General features: G+C 33.2%; 2 protein-coding genes across 7 annotated transcripts in view; both read left to right on the top strand.

The window, feature by feature from the left end:
* LOC106458074 (calcium uniporter protein, mitochondrial-like) overlaps positions 1 to 2984 on the top strand; it is a 57447-nt gene extending 54463 nt beyond the window's left edge. For both annotated transcript variants that reach the window (XM_022384399.1, XM_022384394.1), the window contains exon 7: positions 2297 to 2984. In XM_022384399.1, the coding sequence (XP_022240107.1) occupies positions 2297 to 2533 (237 nt within the window). In that variant the 3' untranslated portion in view covers positions 2534 to 2984. The remainder of the gene's footprint in view (positions 1 to 2296) is intronic.
* A 13438-nt stretch (positions 2985 to 16422) lies between these two features.
* The window catches only part of LOC106458064 (histone acetyltransferase KAT6B-like), a 72575-nt gene continuing 71036 nt past the window's right edge, over positions 16423 to 17961 (top strand). For 4 of the 5 annotated variants that reach the window (XM_022384371.1, XM_022384360.1, XM_022384352.1 and 1 more), the window contains exon 1: positions 16423 to 16490. The gene's annotated coding sequence lies outside the window, so the exon portion shown is untranslated. Of the gene's footprint in view, positions 16747 to 17961 lie in introns of all 5 variants that reach the window. The other variant, XM_022384349.1, reaches the window with a different exon arrangement.

The following is a 17961-nucleotide window of genomic DNA, read 5'->3' as shown; positions in this document are numbered from 1 at the left end:
CTTAAAAGGTATGGTTTTTTTACTCACAATCTGCAGGTTGCGGGATCTAAACCCGGTGCCAAATATATTCGTTCTATTAGCCACGGTGCGTTATAAAGTGACAGTCAATTCCACTATTCTTTACTAATAAAGTATTGGCGGTGGGTGCTATCGGCCAGTTGCCTTTCCTCTGGTTGGCAGTTTAAAATTGACGACGGGGGCAGGTAGCTTTGTCATAAAAAAATCCTTCTTACTTATAAACCAAGGCTATAGACAAGTGGATGCTTGGGGGCGCTTCAATTCCCCTCCCCCCAAAAGCCCCCCAGTGACACAGAGATATGTCTCCGGACTTACAACGCTAGAAACTGGATTTCGATACCCGTGGTGGGCAGAGCACAGATAGCCCTTTGTGTAGCTTTGTGGTTTACTGAAAACAAACAATCCCCCCTAAATAAAAATGTGGAAAATAAATCACGATGTTCTGGGAGCTTTTCTGTTTCATCATTAATTGCGAATTAATTCTGTTCTTCAGATTAACGAAACAAACGTAACACAGAGGAACAATAGGTTACATATTATTACGGCAATTTGTTCAGTTTTTATGACACCGTAGAATGATTCCTTGCAAATTTCTGATCCATACTTTAGGTAGTACATTCTAGAGAGGAAAACTCCCCCAAAGTGAAATATTTGTCTAAGGCTCTGTAGACATTAACGAACTCCGGTATTTGTCATGTAATTATCAAGCATTCAAACTGACCAAACCCGACATTTATATATAATTTCTAAATTCCAAAAGAGCCGAAGTTGACAATATCGTGAAATTTGCAGACAATTAAATTACCTTATATCCTGCCATTTTTCATGTTACTCCGAGATAATTAAAACATTCAACACGGGCATTTCCATGTAATTGTTACATACAAAAAGCCAGATTAGAAAGTGATTAAGCCTGTTATTTTTACACCCTTTCTTTAAAGAACAGGTTTCAACTGAGATTTGGAATTTTTTTTAAATGATAAATTGTTGAAATGTAAAGTAATTAACAATCAAGATGTTCTAGATTCATTTAAGCCTTGAGGAATTCATAGAATGTACCAGAACCTACTATAACTATTTATTTACCTATTTCACAAATGGAACAATTGTAACACATGGAACTCAAAAGATATATATATATATATATGGAGAATATTGAATAGAAATGTTGCTTCATTTAAGTTTTATTGGGAAAAATTGTCGAGGGGAGATGCATACATTATTTTTGTCCTTCTAATTTGCCATCACGAGGAGAGGGATTTCCCTTCCTCCTGTGAAATATTGGAATGTACAAAATTATATGATAAACTATTAGGCTTATGCTATAGCAAGCCTCAGTGATTCACCAAACACAAACTAATAAAAGCAAAGATTGTCATTTCTCGATTTAAAAAAAGGGGTATTGAATTAAACACACTAGTAGCAGTAGACTAATATTAGATTTCGATACTGAAAACTTGTTTCAAGCTTTATATATTTATAACCAAACATGAAAATATGAGTTTAAATTGTTGCTCAATATGTTAAATCGATGAAAGTTATGATACACTGGATAGGTTCAGATAAAACACTGGGAAAATGCTCTGGAAAATGTTCTAGTAAGTGTTTATTTAGCTTTAGCCCTCCGGTGGTTCAGCAATAAATCTGGATGTTTCGATACCCGTGGCAGGTACAACACAAATAGCCCTTTGTGCAGCTTTGTGCATATCATCAAATAATGACATAGGAAGGGGGGGGGCACTTTTCAACCTGCCCCAGTAAGAATGCATCAAAATTGGGAAAATTATTCTCGGAAAAAGCAAGGGAATGCATAAAATTTAATCCTGAGCCCTAAAACGAGCTCTGGGCCCCGGTAGTAAAGGATGTACCTGTGGCGCACATTCACTCCCTTCGCTCGGTCAAATAAACCTTGCCACCTATTTTTAATTTACCTCCTACAGCTCTGAGAAACGAAATATTTCCCCCAGGTTCGACGATGGGTCAGCGGAGAGGTTACATACTTATAAAGCTAAAATTTGGGAGATTCTCTGCGGTGAACAAAGCGTTTATAGCTTATTGTGTAACTTTGCCCTCAAAAAGAAACAAATAAATACTTTGACTGCCTTCGGTTTTAAACGGGCAAACAAAGTTAGTTCGTGTTTTACTGGTAAACTAATATCCCAATTAAATAACTTAAAGACGAAAACCTTAAATATTTATAGAAAATAGTTTTTGAACTACAAGAAATATTTAATTTGATATTTTCAATGAAACTACGGGATCTTTTTTCTTTGTTTAGGAATACTATTTATCTGATGTGCACGACAGACAGTATTTAATTACCTTTTACAAGAAGGCCAGGAAGGAAGGCTTAGACGTGGAAACTTACAATTCCCTGAGAAAAGCGGTAGCAGAGACGGAGGAGAACTTAAGAAGATTGAGAGACCCTCTTCAACTTCATCTCCCATTTAAAGAACTGAAGCAGGAAATAAAAAGTCCAGAGACGAATTTCTCTGGGGAAAATGTCGCTAGATAACTACAAGTTTAAGCCTAAAAGCAAGTGATAGGCTAATATAAGTAGAAAGCTGAAGTAATGACGTGTAGTTATATTGTACAAAAAAGGTTTGCGTTATCCCCGTCAAAAATGTTTTTTATGATTGTTAAAGAATTTAAGCGTTCTTTCGATTTTGAAACATAAGCTATTGCTATTATAATCAGGAATTTTAATAGCTTTTTTCAAATTTAACTTATTAAACTTGAATAGAAAAATGTTGTTGCATTTTAACTTTAGGGGTAAGTATCACTTAAATTAACATTTTCAGAAAATTTATATAATATAGTTTTTTTTAATCATTGTTTTCTCTAATATAAAGTATTTGGCTAAGCATAGACATAGCAAACATATTTGAAAGTGTTGATAGAGTAGGAGGGTGGAAAGTGTAAATTTAACATTCAAATAAACATACTTTAAGATATCGAACAGAAGATTAACTTGGATTGACCACTTTATCATGCACATCTTTGTTACTCACCCCCTGTAGTTTAGTAAAACATAATGATGAGTGTTGCACTAGTTTCTCGTCTCGTGACTTGAGGAGTTCCTCAACATAAAGTTTCTGTTTGGTGATATGACATTTGATGAACAATTTTTTTCCTTATTTCCATCGTTTTTTTCCTAACACTATCCGTACTAAAACTTGACGATTTTGTTTTCTTAATACATCCATCTATGATTTAATGGATTGTTAGAATTTTGAGTTTTTAATTACTTGCTCACGATTGGTTACTTTTGATGATCTCATGGTTTAAAATAAAAGTAAATATCATTGAACGTTGGCGCACATGAAAGAACAAAAATAGTAACAATTTTTTTTATACTCAACATGTAGCCAAGACATCGAAAGTTAAGGCTTACGTTGAACAATTGCTCATAAGCCCATATTTTTCACATAAAATGCTCTGGAGCGTTATTTTTTTATCAAATCGACTAATGAAAATGGTGTTAAGGTATTGTACTGTCCGCAGTGTCATTGTCTGTGCATCTATGTATGTATATGAAAAAATATTGAAAATCCGTGAGTAAACTTCAATAAAAATTGACACAATGTCAAAGATTTATTTCGAAACAAAATATTTTTATTTTTGGGTAAAAGTGGGAGTGGCTCAGAAGGGGGAAAAGAGTTAGTTGAGGGTAAGTGTTATTAAGCAGAAAAGAATGGGCTATTTTACCTCAGGCTTTATTTGTACAACTTCGCAACTATAATACTTGTATTCCAGGAAACAAGAGAAAACCTCAGACCTTTCGTTTTGTTTTCACTGTCCTTAAAAATATTGTCAGAAAAGCCGGACATAAACTCCCAGCTTCATATTTTATTACTATATAAAAAATAATTGCATATTACCAAGTATTTTCCCCTTATAAAAGTAAAATATGAATATGCCAATATATTAATAATCATTGAAATTGTACGGACTTATAACGCAAAAATGCGGAGTTCACCGCATATAGCATATTTTATGAGTTTGCCCTAAAAGAATAACAATCCGTCGAAAGGTCAATTATGACATCACAGACTAAAATATAATATGCTTCTTTAAACCTGTCGTACCAGTTATTATTTGCTATAATAGAGAAATGGCTTTACTATATAGAGTATGAAAGTTTACGACGACAATTTATTTAAAAATATTTCTTAGATTTCACACACACGCTCTTATTCTGCAGGTTAGCAAGCATATAATTTTTTTTTCTGTCGCTTTTTGAGCTCACTATAAAATACAATAACGACTCTCAATGTGCTAAGCCTCCCAGTGGTACAGCGGTATGTCTACGGACTTACAACGCTAGAATCCGGGTTTCGATACCCGTGGTCGGAAGAGCACAGATAGTCCATTGTGTAGCTTTGTGCTTAATTACAAACAATCAATGTGCTAAAAAAGAATTGTCCAATTCCAAATAAGGAGATGAGAACGCTAAACTTAAGTCCAAAGCTAAGCACACTGGCGTTTAAAATGGTCACTTCAACAAATATCACATCTGAACTTGCAAGTATATTTTTGCGTTTTTGTAGAATTTTCTCTCGCTGGACTACCAGCGCACTGTTTTTTTTCTCACGATGGCCATTTTACTTAACTCAAAACCACACAATATACCCCTGCACATTTGCAGTTGGTACAGAGATGAAATATCGTGAATGTCCGTTGGGTTCCGCGATCGTGAATGACAGAAATCTGTCAAGTTCGTCTAATTCCGTAATAAAGAGCGTTGAAGATAAACAATAGATTATTTTTTATTTGCTTTTTGATTTTATCATTGGGAGATTTTGGGAGGGCGGGAAAGAGGGCAAAATATTGAAAAAGTTGACAGATATTATTTTGCATTTCAACGTTCTACCGCAGGGAACTAATTGAGAATCATTGTTGTTTTTATGACATAGTATAATTGACTAACTTCAACCTCTTTAATGTTACACTTTAAAGTTCGACCAGTTAACTATAAAAGGCATTAATTATTATTGCTATACTTTACTCACCGACTTCATGGTAATATAGTAGTACAATAGAAACTTTTTTCTTTGTACAATTTTCCATGTCACTTTAGACTAATCTTAAAAACGTATAAGAATTACCGTTATGTTTAAAGTCCAGTTTTTTGTTATGAGTCCACATCACAATATGATTGTCACCGTGTTGTGATACACCATTTAAACTAATAATTAATGAACCATCTTTAATTTCATTGAAGTTCACCCGAATTCTTTATTACAGAATAAAACGGAAGTCATTATAAAAACATTAGCTTGAAAATATGACAACGAAGCATGTGAACTGATTATTCATTTTACAGGTGTCTTCAGAATCGCGAAATGAATAAAGAGAATGAACTGAAAGCCCGTATTTTTACTACAACGAAATAATTAACTAGGATTTAGTAGTGGAATTTACAGTATGCTGTCTTATCCTATGATATCTCTTTCCTCCTTTATCTGTCTATCTCTAGTCACAAAAAGTCCGAACTGAGAGCATTCCAATTATTTTATTGAGACTCTTTACGTGCTGATAGTTTTAGCTTTATTTCTATTGTCATCGATATTGTAAAGATATGTTTACGTATACTTCTAGGTTCGGATATTCACAAACAACAATTAATCATAAAAGCACGTCGCTGAAAAAGACAATTTAATAGTTTTAGTGTAAGGTTTATAGAGCGTATTGTTGATAATTTCGGATTATTCGGTAAATTATAACAATAAATCCAGTCTATTCTTACCATGCTATCAAACAATACTGTTGAAGGATATGTTTATTATTATTATTTTTAATTTAGATGTTTATATCGCTTCATAGCAAGAGAGACTTTCTAACGTCATCTGATGAGCACGTGGCTTAAGTATTATAACTTTCTTGAAAGTTTAGAAAACAGTTTAAACGATATAAAACGCGAGTTAGGTGAGACTAGAGGAGTTTGGTGATTGGTTATTAAGTCAGCCAATTAGTTTGTTCTGAAATGTTAGTTTTAATTTTGTGTTTCCAATTGAATACAAGTGATAAGAGAAGTACTATACATACAAGAAAACATTTTATTGAGGTGTTATTTATTTGTGAACAGGCCTATCGTTAGTTACGTAGATCTTGTACACATTCTAAGTTGTAATAAAAGAAATAAAACGCTTGCGTTATGTCCATCCTTCCATAGAACTCCATACTTTACAACTTGTAACATTACTTGTAAAAGTTGATATGTATATGAGGTAGACTAATTTTCTGGCTTATATATGTGTATAGTTCGTGTTTATAAATACCCAGTTTTAGGGCTAAGCCTTGTAGGTTGTCTTGCTATCAGTTTGTTGTATATTGTTAAACACTTGTTACTTCTTGTTGAATAAAGTATCATTACAGCAATTCAAATTAATTTATTGGATTTCTTTTTTTTTTCTCAAGCAATTGACATAAACACATTCTAAATAGTTATTCATTTCTGTCCAACTTAAACTTTTCGTGAAATCTCACTGCCAGAAATATGTATGTACAAAGTAACACATAGAAACTGAGTCGTTAAAAGTTGTATTCGACAAAGTAGTTCTACTTTTTTTTTATCAGGTGTTATTCCAAAGGTGCTCTAACGACAGATTTTAATAAACAGTTAAGTACTTGCGGTATTCACTAGCATTCATTCACTAGATTTGGTAAAGTACTCAAACGCAAATAGGAAATTAAACTCAACTGGGGAAATATCGCCCAGTTAATTGATATTTTTTTATTATAAACCAGGCGAGATTTTCTCCTTAAATTTCTGAGTATTTAATAAGACCTTCTGATCATAAGTATGTAAACTATCTAGATTAGAAACTAAAGAAATTAATTAAGTAGAAACGCCCCCACCCCAGTGGCACAGCGGTATGTTTGCGAACTTCCAACGCTAGAGAACGGGTTTCGGTACCCGTGGTGGGTAGAGCACAGATAGTCCATTGTGTAGCTTTGTGCTTAATTACAAAAAATAACTAGAAGCACCCTCTTAGTGCCATAAACAAATACATCATAAAACTGAAACCAACCAACTAATGACTCTTTTTGCACTGAAAACATGATAATCAGTTACGTTTGTTATAAGGGAAAGTGTAGGGCTTATTTTTTTTTTAGCATTATGTATTTTAGTCGATCCCTTACGACATGTCCACCAGTGGCTCATCCGCAAGCCTGAAGGTTTATAACGCTAAATTTGCAATTAATAAAAATTATACAATCTCTCAACCATTAATGAATTGTCTTAAGTACAACCCCAATTCTGTCTAACAAAACACAACCTTCTTAGTTATGTTATTTACTGTCTCTAAACTGTTCTTTCACCAAAACCTTTTTGGTAGTTTTCTTCTCCGTGGCATGTGGTACGAAGATGGTATGACTTTTTTGTCCTTTATCATCAGTTGCTCTGTTGCCACGGGTGGAGTTCTCTCCACTATGTGGTAGAGGGAATCCACTGGTAACACTCTAGAAGTTGTTTCAATGAGAATTTGTGGGTCTCCAGCAGCTTTACTTATCTGTGGTGAAGTCTTTGCTGAAGCAAAGCAATTGACAGTTATCCTATCAATTACCTTCCAAAGACGATCCCAACATATGACTTTTAGTTTGGACCGTCTATTCTCTTGTATTCTGCTCTGTTGCACTTCAGGTCAGTTGTCTTCATTACCCTGTGCATCCATCTTTGTTGTTACTTGAAATCTAACCTCTGTTGGTATAATTGTTATATAGTGAATGAGGATTTCCTGTTCATAGCTAGTGTTAGCTCACATCCATGCTTCCACGTGAAATCAGTTTGCAATATGTACTTTTCCTTGCTAACAACTACCCATACACCATGCTGTGTAGAAAAGTTTCTCATGGTGAGAGTGACTTACAACTTTCCTCTTGATGGAACTTTATGACTGCTTACTGTTCACATCAACCCATTTTCTTGATATTCTCTGGAGATAGTATCTCACCTTTCATTACAAATCAGGTCAAACAATTTCAGTGTCGATGTACATACTCCAAGGCTTTCCATCAATAAAAGAAAGAAAAAATCCACCCACTATATACAATATCTGCCTCAATACCAAAACATTGTTTGAGTTATTAGAATAAATAATAAATCACTCCAACAGAAATGTTTTTAATTCAAAAAATACGTTCATTACTGGAAAGGTAAATAATGAATAAAGTCTAATAGGTAATCTGTAAAATATAGTATTTAATTATAATGTTAAACTTGAAAACAAGCTAGGAATACCAGTTATTGATTCGTCCAACTTCTCTGACACTGATATTTTAGAACAACGTAACTGCCCGTTGATTATTGTGAATTATAATGAAAAGTCGCTGCCATCATCGTACATTTCTGTTAAAAACATTGATAATTATATTAATAAAGTACAACAGCTTTCTTTTATCATGTAGTATATCACCCTCTTTCCTGAATTAAAACTGGAATAGAATTATTTACCTTACTAAATAAAGATCTCCATTCAGGTAAGGCAGTATGCATTTTTATAACTGAATATTTATCAATAATGATTAAAACAACACACACGTAGAGGATCCAAATCATAGTGATGTTTTATTAGTCCTGAATTAGTTGCAGAAGTTGAACTAAAGGTATATAATTCAAATGTTTGTTCAAAAAATATGTTATAAAATAAGACCATAAATGAAACTTGACTCATTGGCAAACTTAGGTCGTTCGTCTACCTTATGAGTCATTAGATTGATCATCACCTGTTTCTTCATTTGTGAAATTTTAGTTATTTTCTTGTAGAGAATTGGCGTGGGCGGGAATTTATGAGAGAGAAAAGGATATAAATAATTAATTAACACAAGGTTTCTCTGACAAACAAGCAAACATTAGGCCTAAAGGTATATTTATGTTTAGTACGAGACAATGAACCTTATAAAAACAAACAGAACTTGTTGCCATATTTCAGCTGAAAGGCACTTCAAAGCACGTGTAGCCAAGGAAATAGGAAAAAAACAGGTGAAGCATTGAGTTGTTATAAAACAGAAATAGAGTGTAAATCAAGGTGAAGATCTCCACAGTAATGTGTATTTGGTTCTATTAAAAACAAATTAAAAAAGAAATAAAAGACAAATTAAAACAACAATAACAAAGGTTACTTGCTTAAGATTGAGGTGCTTAAGATTGTTAAGGAAATTTATAGTATTGATGCATCATCTTTTTTCATACTTAACAGTGAAAATAGTAGGAATATGGGACACAAGTATAAATTTTGGCAGTGTAGGAGTCATCTTAAGCTTAGACAATTATAATTTTCTAACAGGGTGGTTGGCCTTTGGAATAGGTTGCCTTCGGATATTGTGGAGGCAGAAAATTTAAGGAAGTTTACGAGAAAGCTTGATAAGTATGTGAGTGATAAAGGCTGGATTTAATAGTTTTTTTCTTTTTTTTAATTTGTTTATTAATAGTTTTAGTTTAGTTTAGAGGATGAAACAGCCGAGATAGACCAATAGGTCCCATGTTGTCCCAAAAGGTTATGTTATGTTATTATTTCGTACAGTTTGATTGCCACACCAACCGATTTTGTCTAATGTTTGTCAATCGTTTTGTAATATTAGAATTCAGATTAATGGTATACCTTTGGCTTTTTTATTATAATTATAATCGTCAATATAAAATATTTCTAAATATATGATCAGTGAAATTAAAAAAGGTCAATTCTCTCCAACCATCTTAAACGTTATTGTATAACATGGTTATTTATCTAGTCAATTCATTGGACAGAATTTGAGTGGCTATTAAACTACCTCCAGTGGTACATGAGCACTTCATACTGGTCACATATGGTCAAGGTAAAGTGTAAATATTGTGAGCGGACTATTTCTACTTCAGGAAAAAAAACACTTCTAACCTGCTGACACATCTGAAGCTAAGCCTTTTTTATTATTTTTGTTAATATGAACTATATTATATATAAATTATTCAATATTCTATAGTTAAACTAAATTTCTCACGTCTTGAACTATATTCATCATTTATATTTATTGGTATAAGTTTTTTCATTATTTCTCTTTCAAACTCTATTCTATATTATTTAAAACTGAGATAGGCTTTTGTATTTCTAGCGTAATCATAAGAAAGAGCTACAGAAAGCTACGTCTGGCTCTGGTACTTCCGCCCAGATGCAGCAGCCTACAATAGCAGCGTACTGTACAGAATCAACTAAATATAAGTCTATGCACCCTCATCAGAAGCACATCACTAACAAACTCGTCAATCTTATTACCGGTACACTATAACCCTTTTCAGTGGTAGAGTCAAAAGATCTTCAAGATCTAATGGCAGCCATGGATTCTCGGTATATTCTTCCGAGTCGCAAGAATCTGTCCACAATGTTGATCGAGAGCAGGTTTGATGAAGTTCAACAAAAATTCATAACTTTACTGCAACTTGTGCCCAACACCAATGTCACTATTCATATCTGGAGTAGCAGACAAATGCGCAGCTTTTTTGGAGTCACTAGTTATTTTATGTTTAATTGGAAAATAAAAACAGTCATGCTGGCATTCCAAAGAGTGTCACACATGTGATAACTTTGCAACTCAGTAATATATCTCTTAAACACCAACAACAAAGTGTCATATGTGACATCTGATAACACATTCAACATGATCAAGGCTTTCTGCTTGCCTGGATTTGAACTGCAAACACTACCTAATGTGAGAGATGGTGATAGGCCATCTATAAATAGTAACCCAAAAGATAAAATTTTGGGTGAATCTAATTCAGCAGACAATTTATCCGAATTTCTTCCTACCACATGACCCTTGCTTTTCCCTCACGCTGCAGCTTGTGTTAGGGATGGCATGAAAAAAGCTGAACCACTGCTGAAAGTAATTTCCAAAACATCAGCCATCGTGTCCTACATTCGAATATTACTTGAGAGAGAGAGGCCAGAGTTCAGTCGGTAACACTAACACAATGGAATTTAGAAATTAAGATGATTAGGTCTTTATTGAAGATTCTCCAGGAGAAGTCGGATAATCTAGATACTAATGCATCGAAACTTACTTTTCACGATCGTACTGTGGTTGCAGATTTGGTGACAACACTGACACATTTTGAACAGCAACAAATTTCACCCAGGGTCAGAACATTGTTACCTCCAGTTATGTAGTGCAATGTATTTATGGGCTGATGATTGAGATTGACAGTATGCAGTCCAGATATAATGTCAATCTTGACTCTGTACTGAAAAAATCTGTTCACGCTCGGCTAACTCAGTATGTGTAACAAATTGTCTTCTGCTTGGCTGCGGCATTGGATTCGAGATTTAAACTTGACTGGTGTTTCAGTAGACCTATGGTCTATGAATCTAATTGAATGCTCCTGCAGCAAGGAAGTGTTCTCAACAAATAATTCTACAACCATGGAACCAAAAGAGGTCTGTAAATCCCCCCCCCCATTTTAGTTTCATTGCTGCCTCCAAAAAACCAGCCACGTCATCTTCAGAGGATACAGAGGTTAACGTCTACCTCAATGGTCCTTGCATTCTTGAACAAAGCAACCCTCTAGATTATTGGAAGATCCATGAAAAAACTTTCCTACCCTAGCTCTACTAGCCAAATGCTACCTGAGAGTTCCAGCATCCTCTGCCCCCGTTGAGCGTTTGTTTAGCATCAGAGGCAAAATCCTCAGACCTGACCACTGCTATCTCACTGACAAAACATTTGAGAGACTGATGTTCATAAAGAACAATGGACTTATCTATAAGTCTCCTTCAAAATCACATTTTTTGTTCTAAAACTTTGTTTTTGCATTTTTAAAAATAAAAATATTGAAATGTTATTATTTGTTCAAATCTGGTTTGTTTCAATTTCTAAAAGTTTGTTTCTTGAAATAAAAGTATCGAAATCTTATCGTCTGCTTTTTTATCATTATTGCATATTACCTGACAAAGTATTTATGAATACATTCCTATGTATTCGTGTTCGTGTTCGAATAGTTAGCATTATTCCTGTATTCGTTTTTGTATTCATAAAAATATGAAGTATTCGTATTTGTATTCGATTACTGATCTCCAGTATTCGCCCCATCCCTGTATGAACTTTTATCCACTTCGAGCTCTGATAGCCCGTAGAAGGTTTATGTTGTTTTTTTCCATCCAGTTGCTGATGTTATTCATGTATTTAAGTTTTCGTCTCTCTCCGCTCTTCTTCCTTTCAAACTCGTCTGTTATTGCGAGATTTTCCTTACCCGCTCTTTTCATAATGTGTGGTAAACACTGAAGTTGCCTATTATTTGCCCCCCAGTGGCACAGCGGTATGTCTGCGGACTTACAACGCTAGAATCCTGGTTTCGATACCCGTGGTTGGTAGAGCGCAGATAGCCCATTGTGTAGCTTTGTGCTTAATTACAAACAAACAAAGCCTATTTTTTATTATTTTCATAACAGACCTCTGAACTCTTGCTCTTTGTACCAATTCCTCATTTGTCAGTTTTTGTGTTCAAGATATTCTCAACATCCTCCTAATGTAACACATTTCAACTGTTTCTAATCTGCTTTGCATAATTTTACTAATTGTCTAACTTTCACATCCATATAGAAACGCGAACCAGACATAACATTTCAGCACACATATTTTAGTGACCATGGTGAGATTTCTGTTCTTCAATACATTTTCCATTTACTGAAAAGTTTCCTTAAATAATGCTATTCTCCTTTTAATCTCTGACTCGCTCCTCCTATCTGGTGTAATGTATCTCTCCAAATAGCTAAATTTTTCTCTTTTTGCTTTATTCTTTTCCATGTATTGCTATTGTCCGTTTCTTGGTTACTACCATGCATTTTGTTTTCTTGTGAGTAATTGAGAGACCAAGTTGTTCACTTTCGGTGACGACTCTGTTCAATATTATTTGTAAATCATCTTATATTTCTACTATAAGTATAGTATCATTAGCGTATCGTAGACTGTTTATATTATGGCCACCGATGATCAACCCCTTCAAATGAGATATTTCTTTAGTGGTATTTTCGCTGTACAGTGAAAAACAAGGATACACATTAAATTCTCTAGTGAAATGCAACAAATGAAGTTTGATAGCAGTACTTATTGCGCCAGCCTTGATGTTGAGTCGTTGTGTACAAAAATACATTACGGCATTAGAATCGAGTATACAGTTGAACCCTGATTTGATTTTTAACAACAACTCTAACAACCTGACTACTCAGAAATCACTGTTTTTGAAGCTGATGGGCTTTGTCATAAAAGGAATCATTTCCTTCTAAAATTAAATGCCAATCTTTATGATAACGTTGTAAGCTATATTTTTAATGTTGTAATTTGTTAGCTAGAAGGGGTGGAACGCCCCAAAATTTCTAAGGTTTGACGTCAAGTTTTGTTCTAGCACATTCGAACGTAGATTATAAATACGACGTTTCGTGAAGCATCATTAGGTTAGTTAGAAAGTGAGTTGAAAGATATTCAAGAAAATAGTAAGTACAGTTATTTTGAAGATAGATAGTTGAATCAGTCGGTGTATTAGCTATCGCGGTTACATTGTATAAGTAAGTTGATTTGTTTTATGTAAGTTAACGTTATTTGTAACGCAGGCCTAAAGCAAATTTTCGGCATCGTCCAAGTGTTCAAGTTTATATGAACATTAAAGAAGGAATTAAAGTAATTTACTATCGTTACTTGGACTAGACGTTTTATTATTTTCACCATATAATTTAAAAGAACCCGCCAGTGAAAGAATAACGTCACAAAAATAAGATAGATGGGGTTGCACTCTTTGGTTAATATTTTTCTGTGCTATCATGGAAATCAATGATGGAAAACTATTCGTAATCATTCAAGCCGATTTATTACAGTAGATATGTTGATGGTACGTTTGTCACTGTTAGAAACTCTGGTCAAGTTTCTCAATTTCTTGAATACCTAAACGGTAAACATAACAATATAAATTCACTGTTTAACATCAACAAGATCGAAAACTCTCATTTCTTGACACATTGATTGATAACAATAATGGCTACTTCCAATGTACAGTATACCACAAAAAAAGTTTACTGACCTGTATTCTAATTTCACAAGTTTCGAATTAAATTTTTTTAAAGAAAATTTAGTTAAGATTTTGCTCTATCGTATACAAAATATCTAGTATTTGGGAAGCCTTGCATGAAAAATTCAATAAGTTAATATCATCGAATAATTCTCATGTACAATGTTTTTTCCTATTTATGTTATTAATAGAATACTTCACAAATATCTGAATTAGGGAAGTTTTAGTATGTCATCCGTACATGAACTTACTAAATATACTGCTGTTATTAACTTACCATACATGAGTACATACTATTTGATTATTAAAATTCAGTTTGGTATATCCTCAAACACGGTTGAGATGTGTTTTTGAGTCTGATTGTCGCCTACTATTTTTTTTTTAAATCTGAGAACCGTATTCTTTCATGAAACTTTGAAAGTCATCAAATGCACTTTATAAATTTACGTGTGCCTATTGTCATCAAGGCTTTATCTAGTCCACCAAAAATATTTATCCATAATCAGGCCTGACGCAGAAGGTTTGAAAGGGGGGTTTCTAATTTGTGAGATCAAAATCCAACACATTTTCTGTGGATGTGCCCCCAGAATATTTGTAAAAATAGGTGCTATGAGATTAAGTCTGCAAGCAATATTTCATGAAATGTAGCTTAAACAATTGCATGGCTGTTCACATAATATCCACAAACATCCAATGAAAAATCAACAAATTATTTTGTTGTCACACTACATGGGGAGCTAAACTTAAATTAACATAAAGGTGTATGTTGTATTATAGTAAAGTACTGTACTATATATATATATATACACACATTGTTAAGTTATATTATTAATTTAAACAACTCTGTACAACAATAGTATATTAGGTAATTCAATCATTGGCTATCATATACATACATGTATGCACTACTGAAATAACATGTTGGCATGCTCCATTCTTCTGGGATGCCTTTCCATAAATAACTTACATACAGTTTCAATGTTGATAGCAGTGTCATAATGATTATGCATTAAAGCTATCTACTGTAAAGAACCTGAGCTACAAAACCTGACAGTAGCAATACGGCTTCCAAGTTCCAATTACAAAGTGTTGCATGCAATTATTTCAAGTCAGAAAATGGTAATACTTCATCAGAAGAATGTAGACTATGTAGAAATGGCTAAATACCATAAGCAGCTGCGCTATAACTATATATAAGGATGATTTTTTTACATCACAAAAATCACGGTTCGGCCGAACCCCCTGCGTACGTGCGTGGTTAACTCGTTTAAAAGAATATGTAAATTCGAGATTCACAACTTGATTGAGCGTAACATGCTCTAGATGAATGTGACGTAGTTGTACATTCAAATTATTTTAAGAGCTCAGCAAGGGCTTCCGTATATAAAAGAGCTTGCTCATACAAAACTGAGACCTGAGCTCTTCGTGTAAAATACATTTAATACTACATTACAGGTTTTTTAAACAATGATAGTTTTTATAACGGAGCTCCATAATTAGTTTGTAGTTCTACTAACTATTCTTCTTTTAATTTATTTATTTTCTAAATTTATTAATTTTTTTACTCTGTTTAAACAATATTATACTTTAAGTGTGTGAGGTATTATGCCAAACTGCTAGTTACGTTTTTTCCTTTAGAAAACAAACGTAGAAAAATATCGCAATACGACTGTAAGTGTATATTTAAATAGTCTCACTTTTACGAACTACCAGTCAACGAAGAATGTATAACAGCATTTTATTTTCAACAACTTTTTTTTTCTCTCCCCTCTCCTTATGCTGTGTATTTCTGTTGGTAATTGAGCTCATCAGATGATATCTTGATACATGGACACGGTGTCTCAGTTAATTCTGAAAGTGTTGAATAACAAAGTCAAGTTGTTTGAAAATATTTGCCTTCCACTTACTTAAAACTTTTTTTTCTAGCAAAATAGCGTAAAAACAATTACGTTACCAGTAATATTAAACAATTTCAGCTGTAGTCAAATTTAATAATATTTTAAGAGCTAAATAACTATTTAAGAATAAGTTAACATTTAGGTTTCTAGATGTTATGATTATTGTTTATGTTAGTAAACTTGTTGAGACTTAAACATAGTTCATAGCTTGCCCATTAAAACTCCTAACGATTTTAAACACCTGAAACACCCACTACAACTTGCTTTTTTCTTCCCCAGTATGTTAATATTCTTAAGCATATCTTTTATAGCTCAAGCTACATAGATTTCGGATACGTTATTTTGTATAACAGTGTTCCTAAATGTTATCCTTACTAATATTTTTTTACATATTTTTTTTATTTACTTTTTGCATTATGGGAATGGTTACACTTTGGAAATTCTCCCTAAGTTTATGGTGTCTCTGAGTCGGGTTGAGAGCAGCCATATTTTCCGCCTTTTTATTCGTGGCCAAATGTTAGCGAACTTCATATACTTTAAAGGTAGATTTACCTTTCATAGTTGAATATTTGTTGTATTATGTTGTAATTTTAAGCAATATTCGAATTTTAAGGATCTAGAAAAATTTTGTTTTTAATACAAAATAATTAAATAGAAGAACTACCGTTGAAAAGTCTATCTTTTACGAATAATAATAATGGGCTTGTCAACCATTTTATGACTCCCTTGTCCGTCGACGTTTCATCTTAGCCCCGTGTTCGACCGGTAAAGGCGCGGGCTTGCAACGTCAAAAATCGGGTATGGAACACGAATTGTTCGATTCTGGGCCTAATAGTAATACAACGGTTAGAACTAGTGTACTATTCATTTTATTGTTGATCTTATTGTAACATGTACGTTTGAAATTGAACACTCGGAATAGTAGTATTGTTATAGATAAATGTTTGAAGCGGTAATGTAAGTGTAACTTTTAAGTAAAATGTGTGTGATATACCATTACGTTTGTTATAGTTTTACTGAATTTTGTCCTAAATTTAATTGTAATTTGTGTGAAAACAAACTTTTGGCATTTACATGTAGTAGTAACGCAAATCAAAGCAAGTAGCTTAAAAGTTAAATTGCAATGAATAAATTTTGCTTTGGTAATGGTAGTAGTTAAGAGATAAGGCTAATTAACTGAAATTTCTAGAATATTTGTAACTATTTCACTATAAATTTATTACAACTTTTAAATGAATGATTCATTAGTTTTGCTTAACTGACTAATTTTCTGCCATTTTGATAAATTAAGCTAATGAGTATTCAAGAAGCTTTTTCAATTAATTAAGTAAAGGACATGGGGATTTATTATATATAGAATAAAGTCAAATTTGTTATCATATATATGTGAAACATATTTAAGTGCTTAGAAATTAAGAACTTAGGGATAAGCAAACTGAGAGTAGGTTATTTTACCCACCAAAAACAAACACTTACCCATCTAAATAAAACATTTTATATCTGTATGTCTGTCTACTCAAACAAAACATGAGTACCAAATTATGAGCTAACAGTAACACTATTTGAAACAAGCTGTACTATTTTTACAGGAGAACAGTTCCAAGAGCAAAAAATAGATGTGCCTAAGAGTAAAACAAAGCATAAAGTTAGGTTTCCATTATTGTCATTTTACAGAATCTAAAAGAATTCTGATACAATGGTAGCCTGCATATGCCCTAACAAAATTTTATAATTGTTGCATACTGATAGGAAAAAATACATTACAAGTATGACAATACCAGTTGTTGTTTTTTGTAACCAGAGTTTAAGATACACTTAATAACATTAAGATTAATTTACAAATTATAAATTTAAGTTTTCAGCTTGTGGAAGAAATCTAGTTTGGACTTGAGAACTAAGAAATGTGTTGTAAGAATAATAATCAGTTTCATATTTTTAGTATGTTATAACAGTAACACTGCTTTGTGTGTATATACACACACACACACACACACACACACACACACACACACA

This window comes from Limulus polyphemus, unplaced genomic scaffold (genome assembly GCF_000517525.1).
Source record: "Limulus polyphemus unplaced genomic scaffold, Limulus_polyphemus-2.1.2 Scaffold20, whole genome shotgun sequence".
Classification (NCBI taxonomy): Eukaryota; Metazoa; Arthropoda; class Merostomata; order Xiphosura; family Limulidae; genus Limulus; species Limulus polyphemus.
Note: the sequence above shows the minus strand (reverse complement) of the source record. Positions and strands in the feature narration are given on the sequence as shown.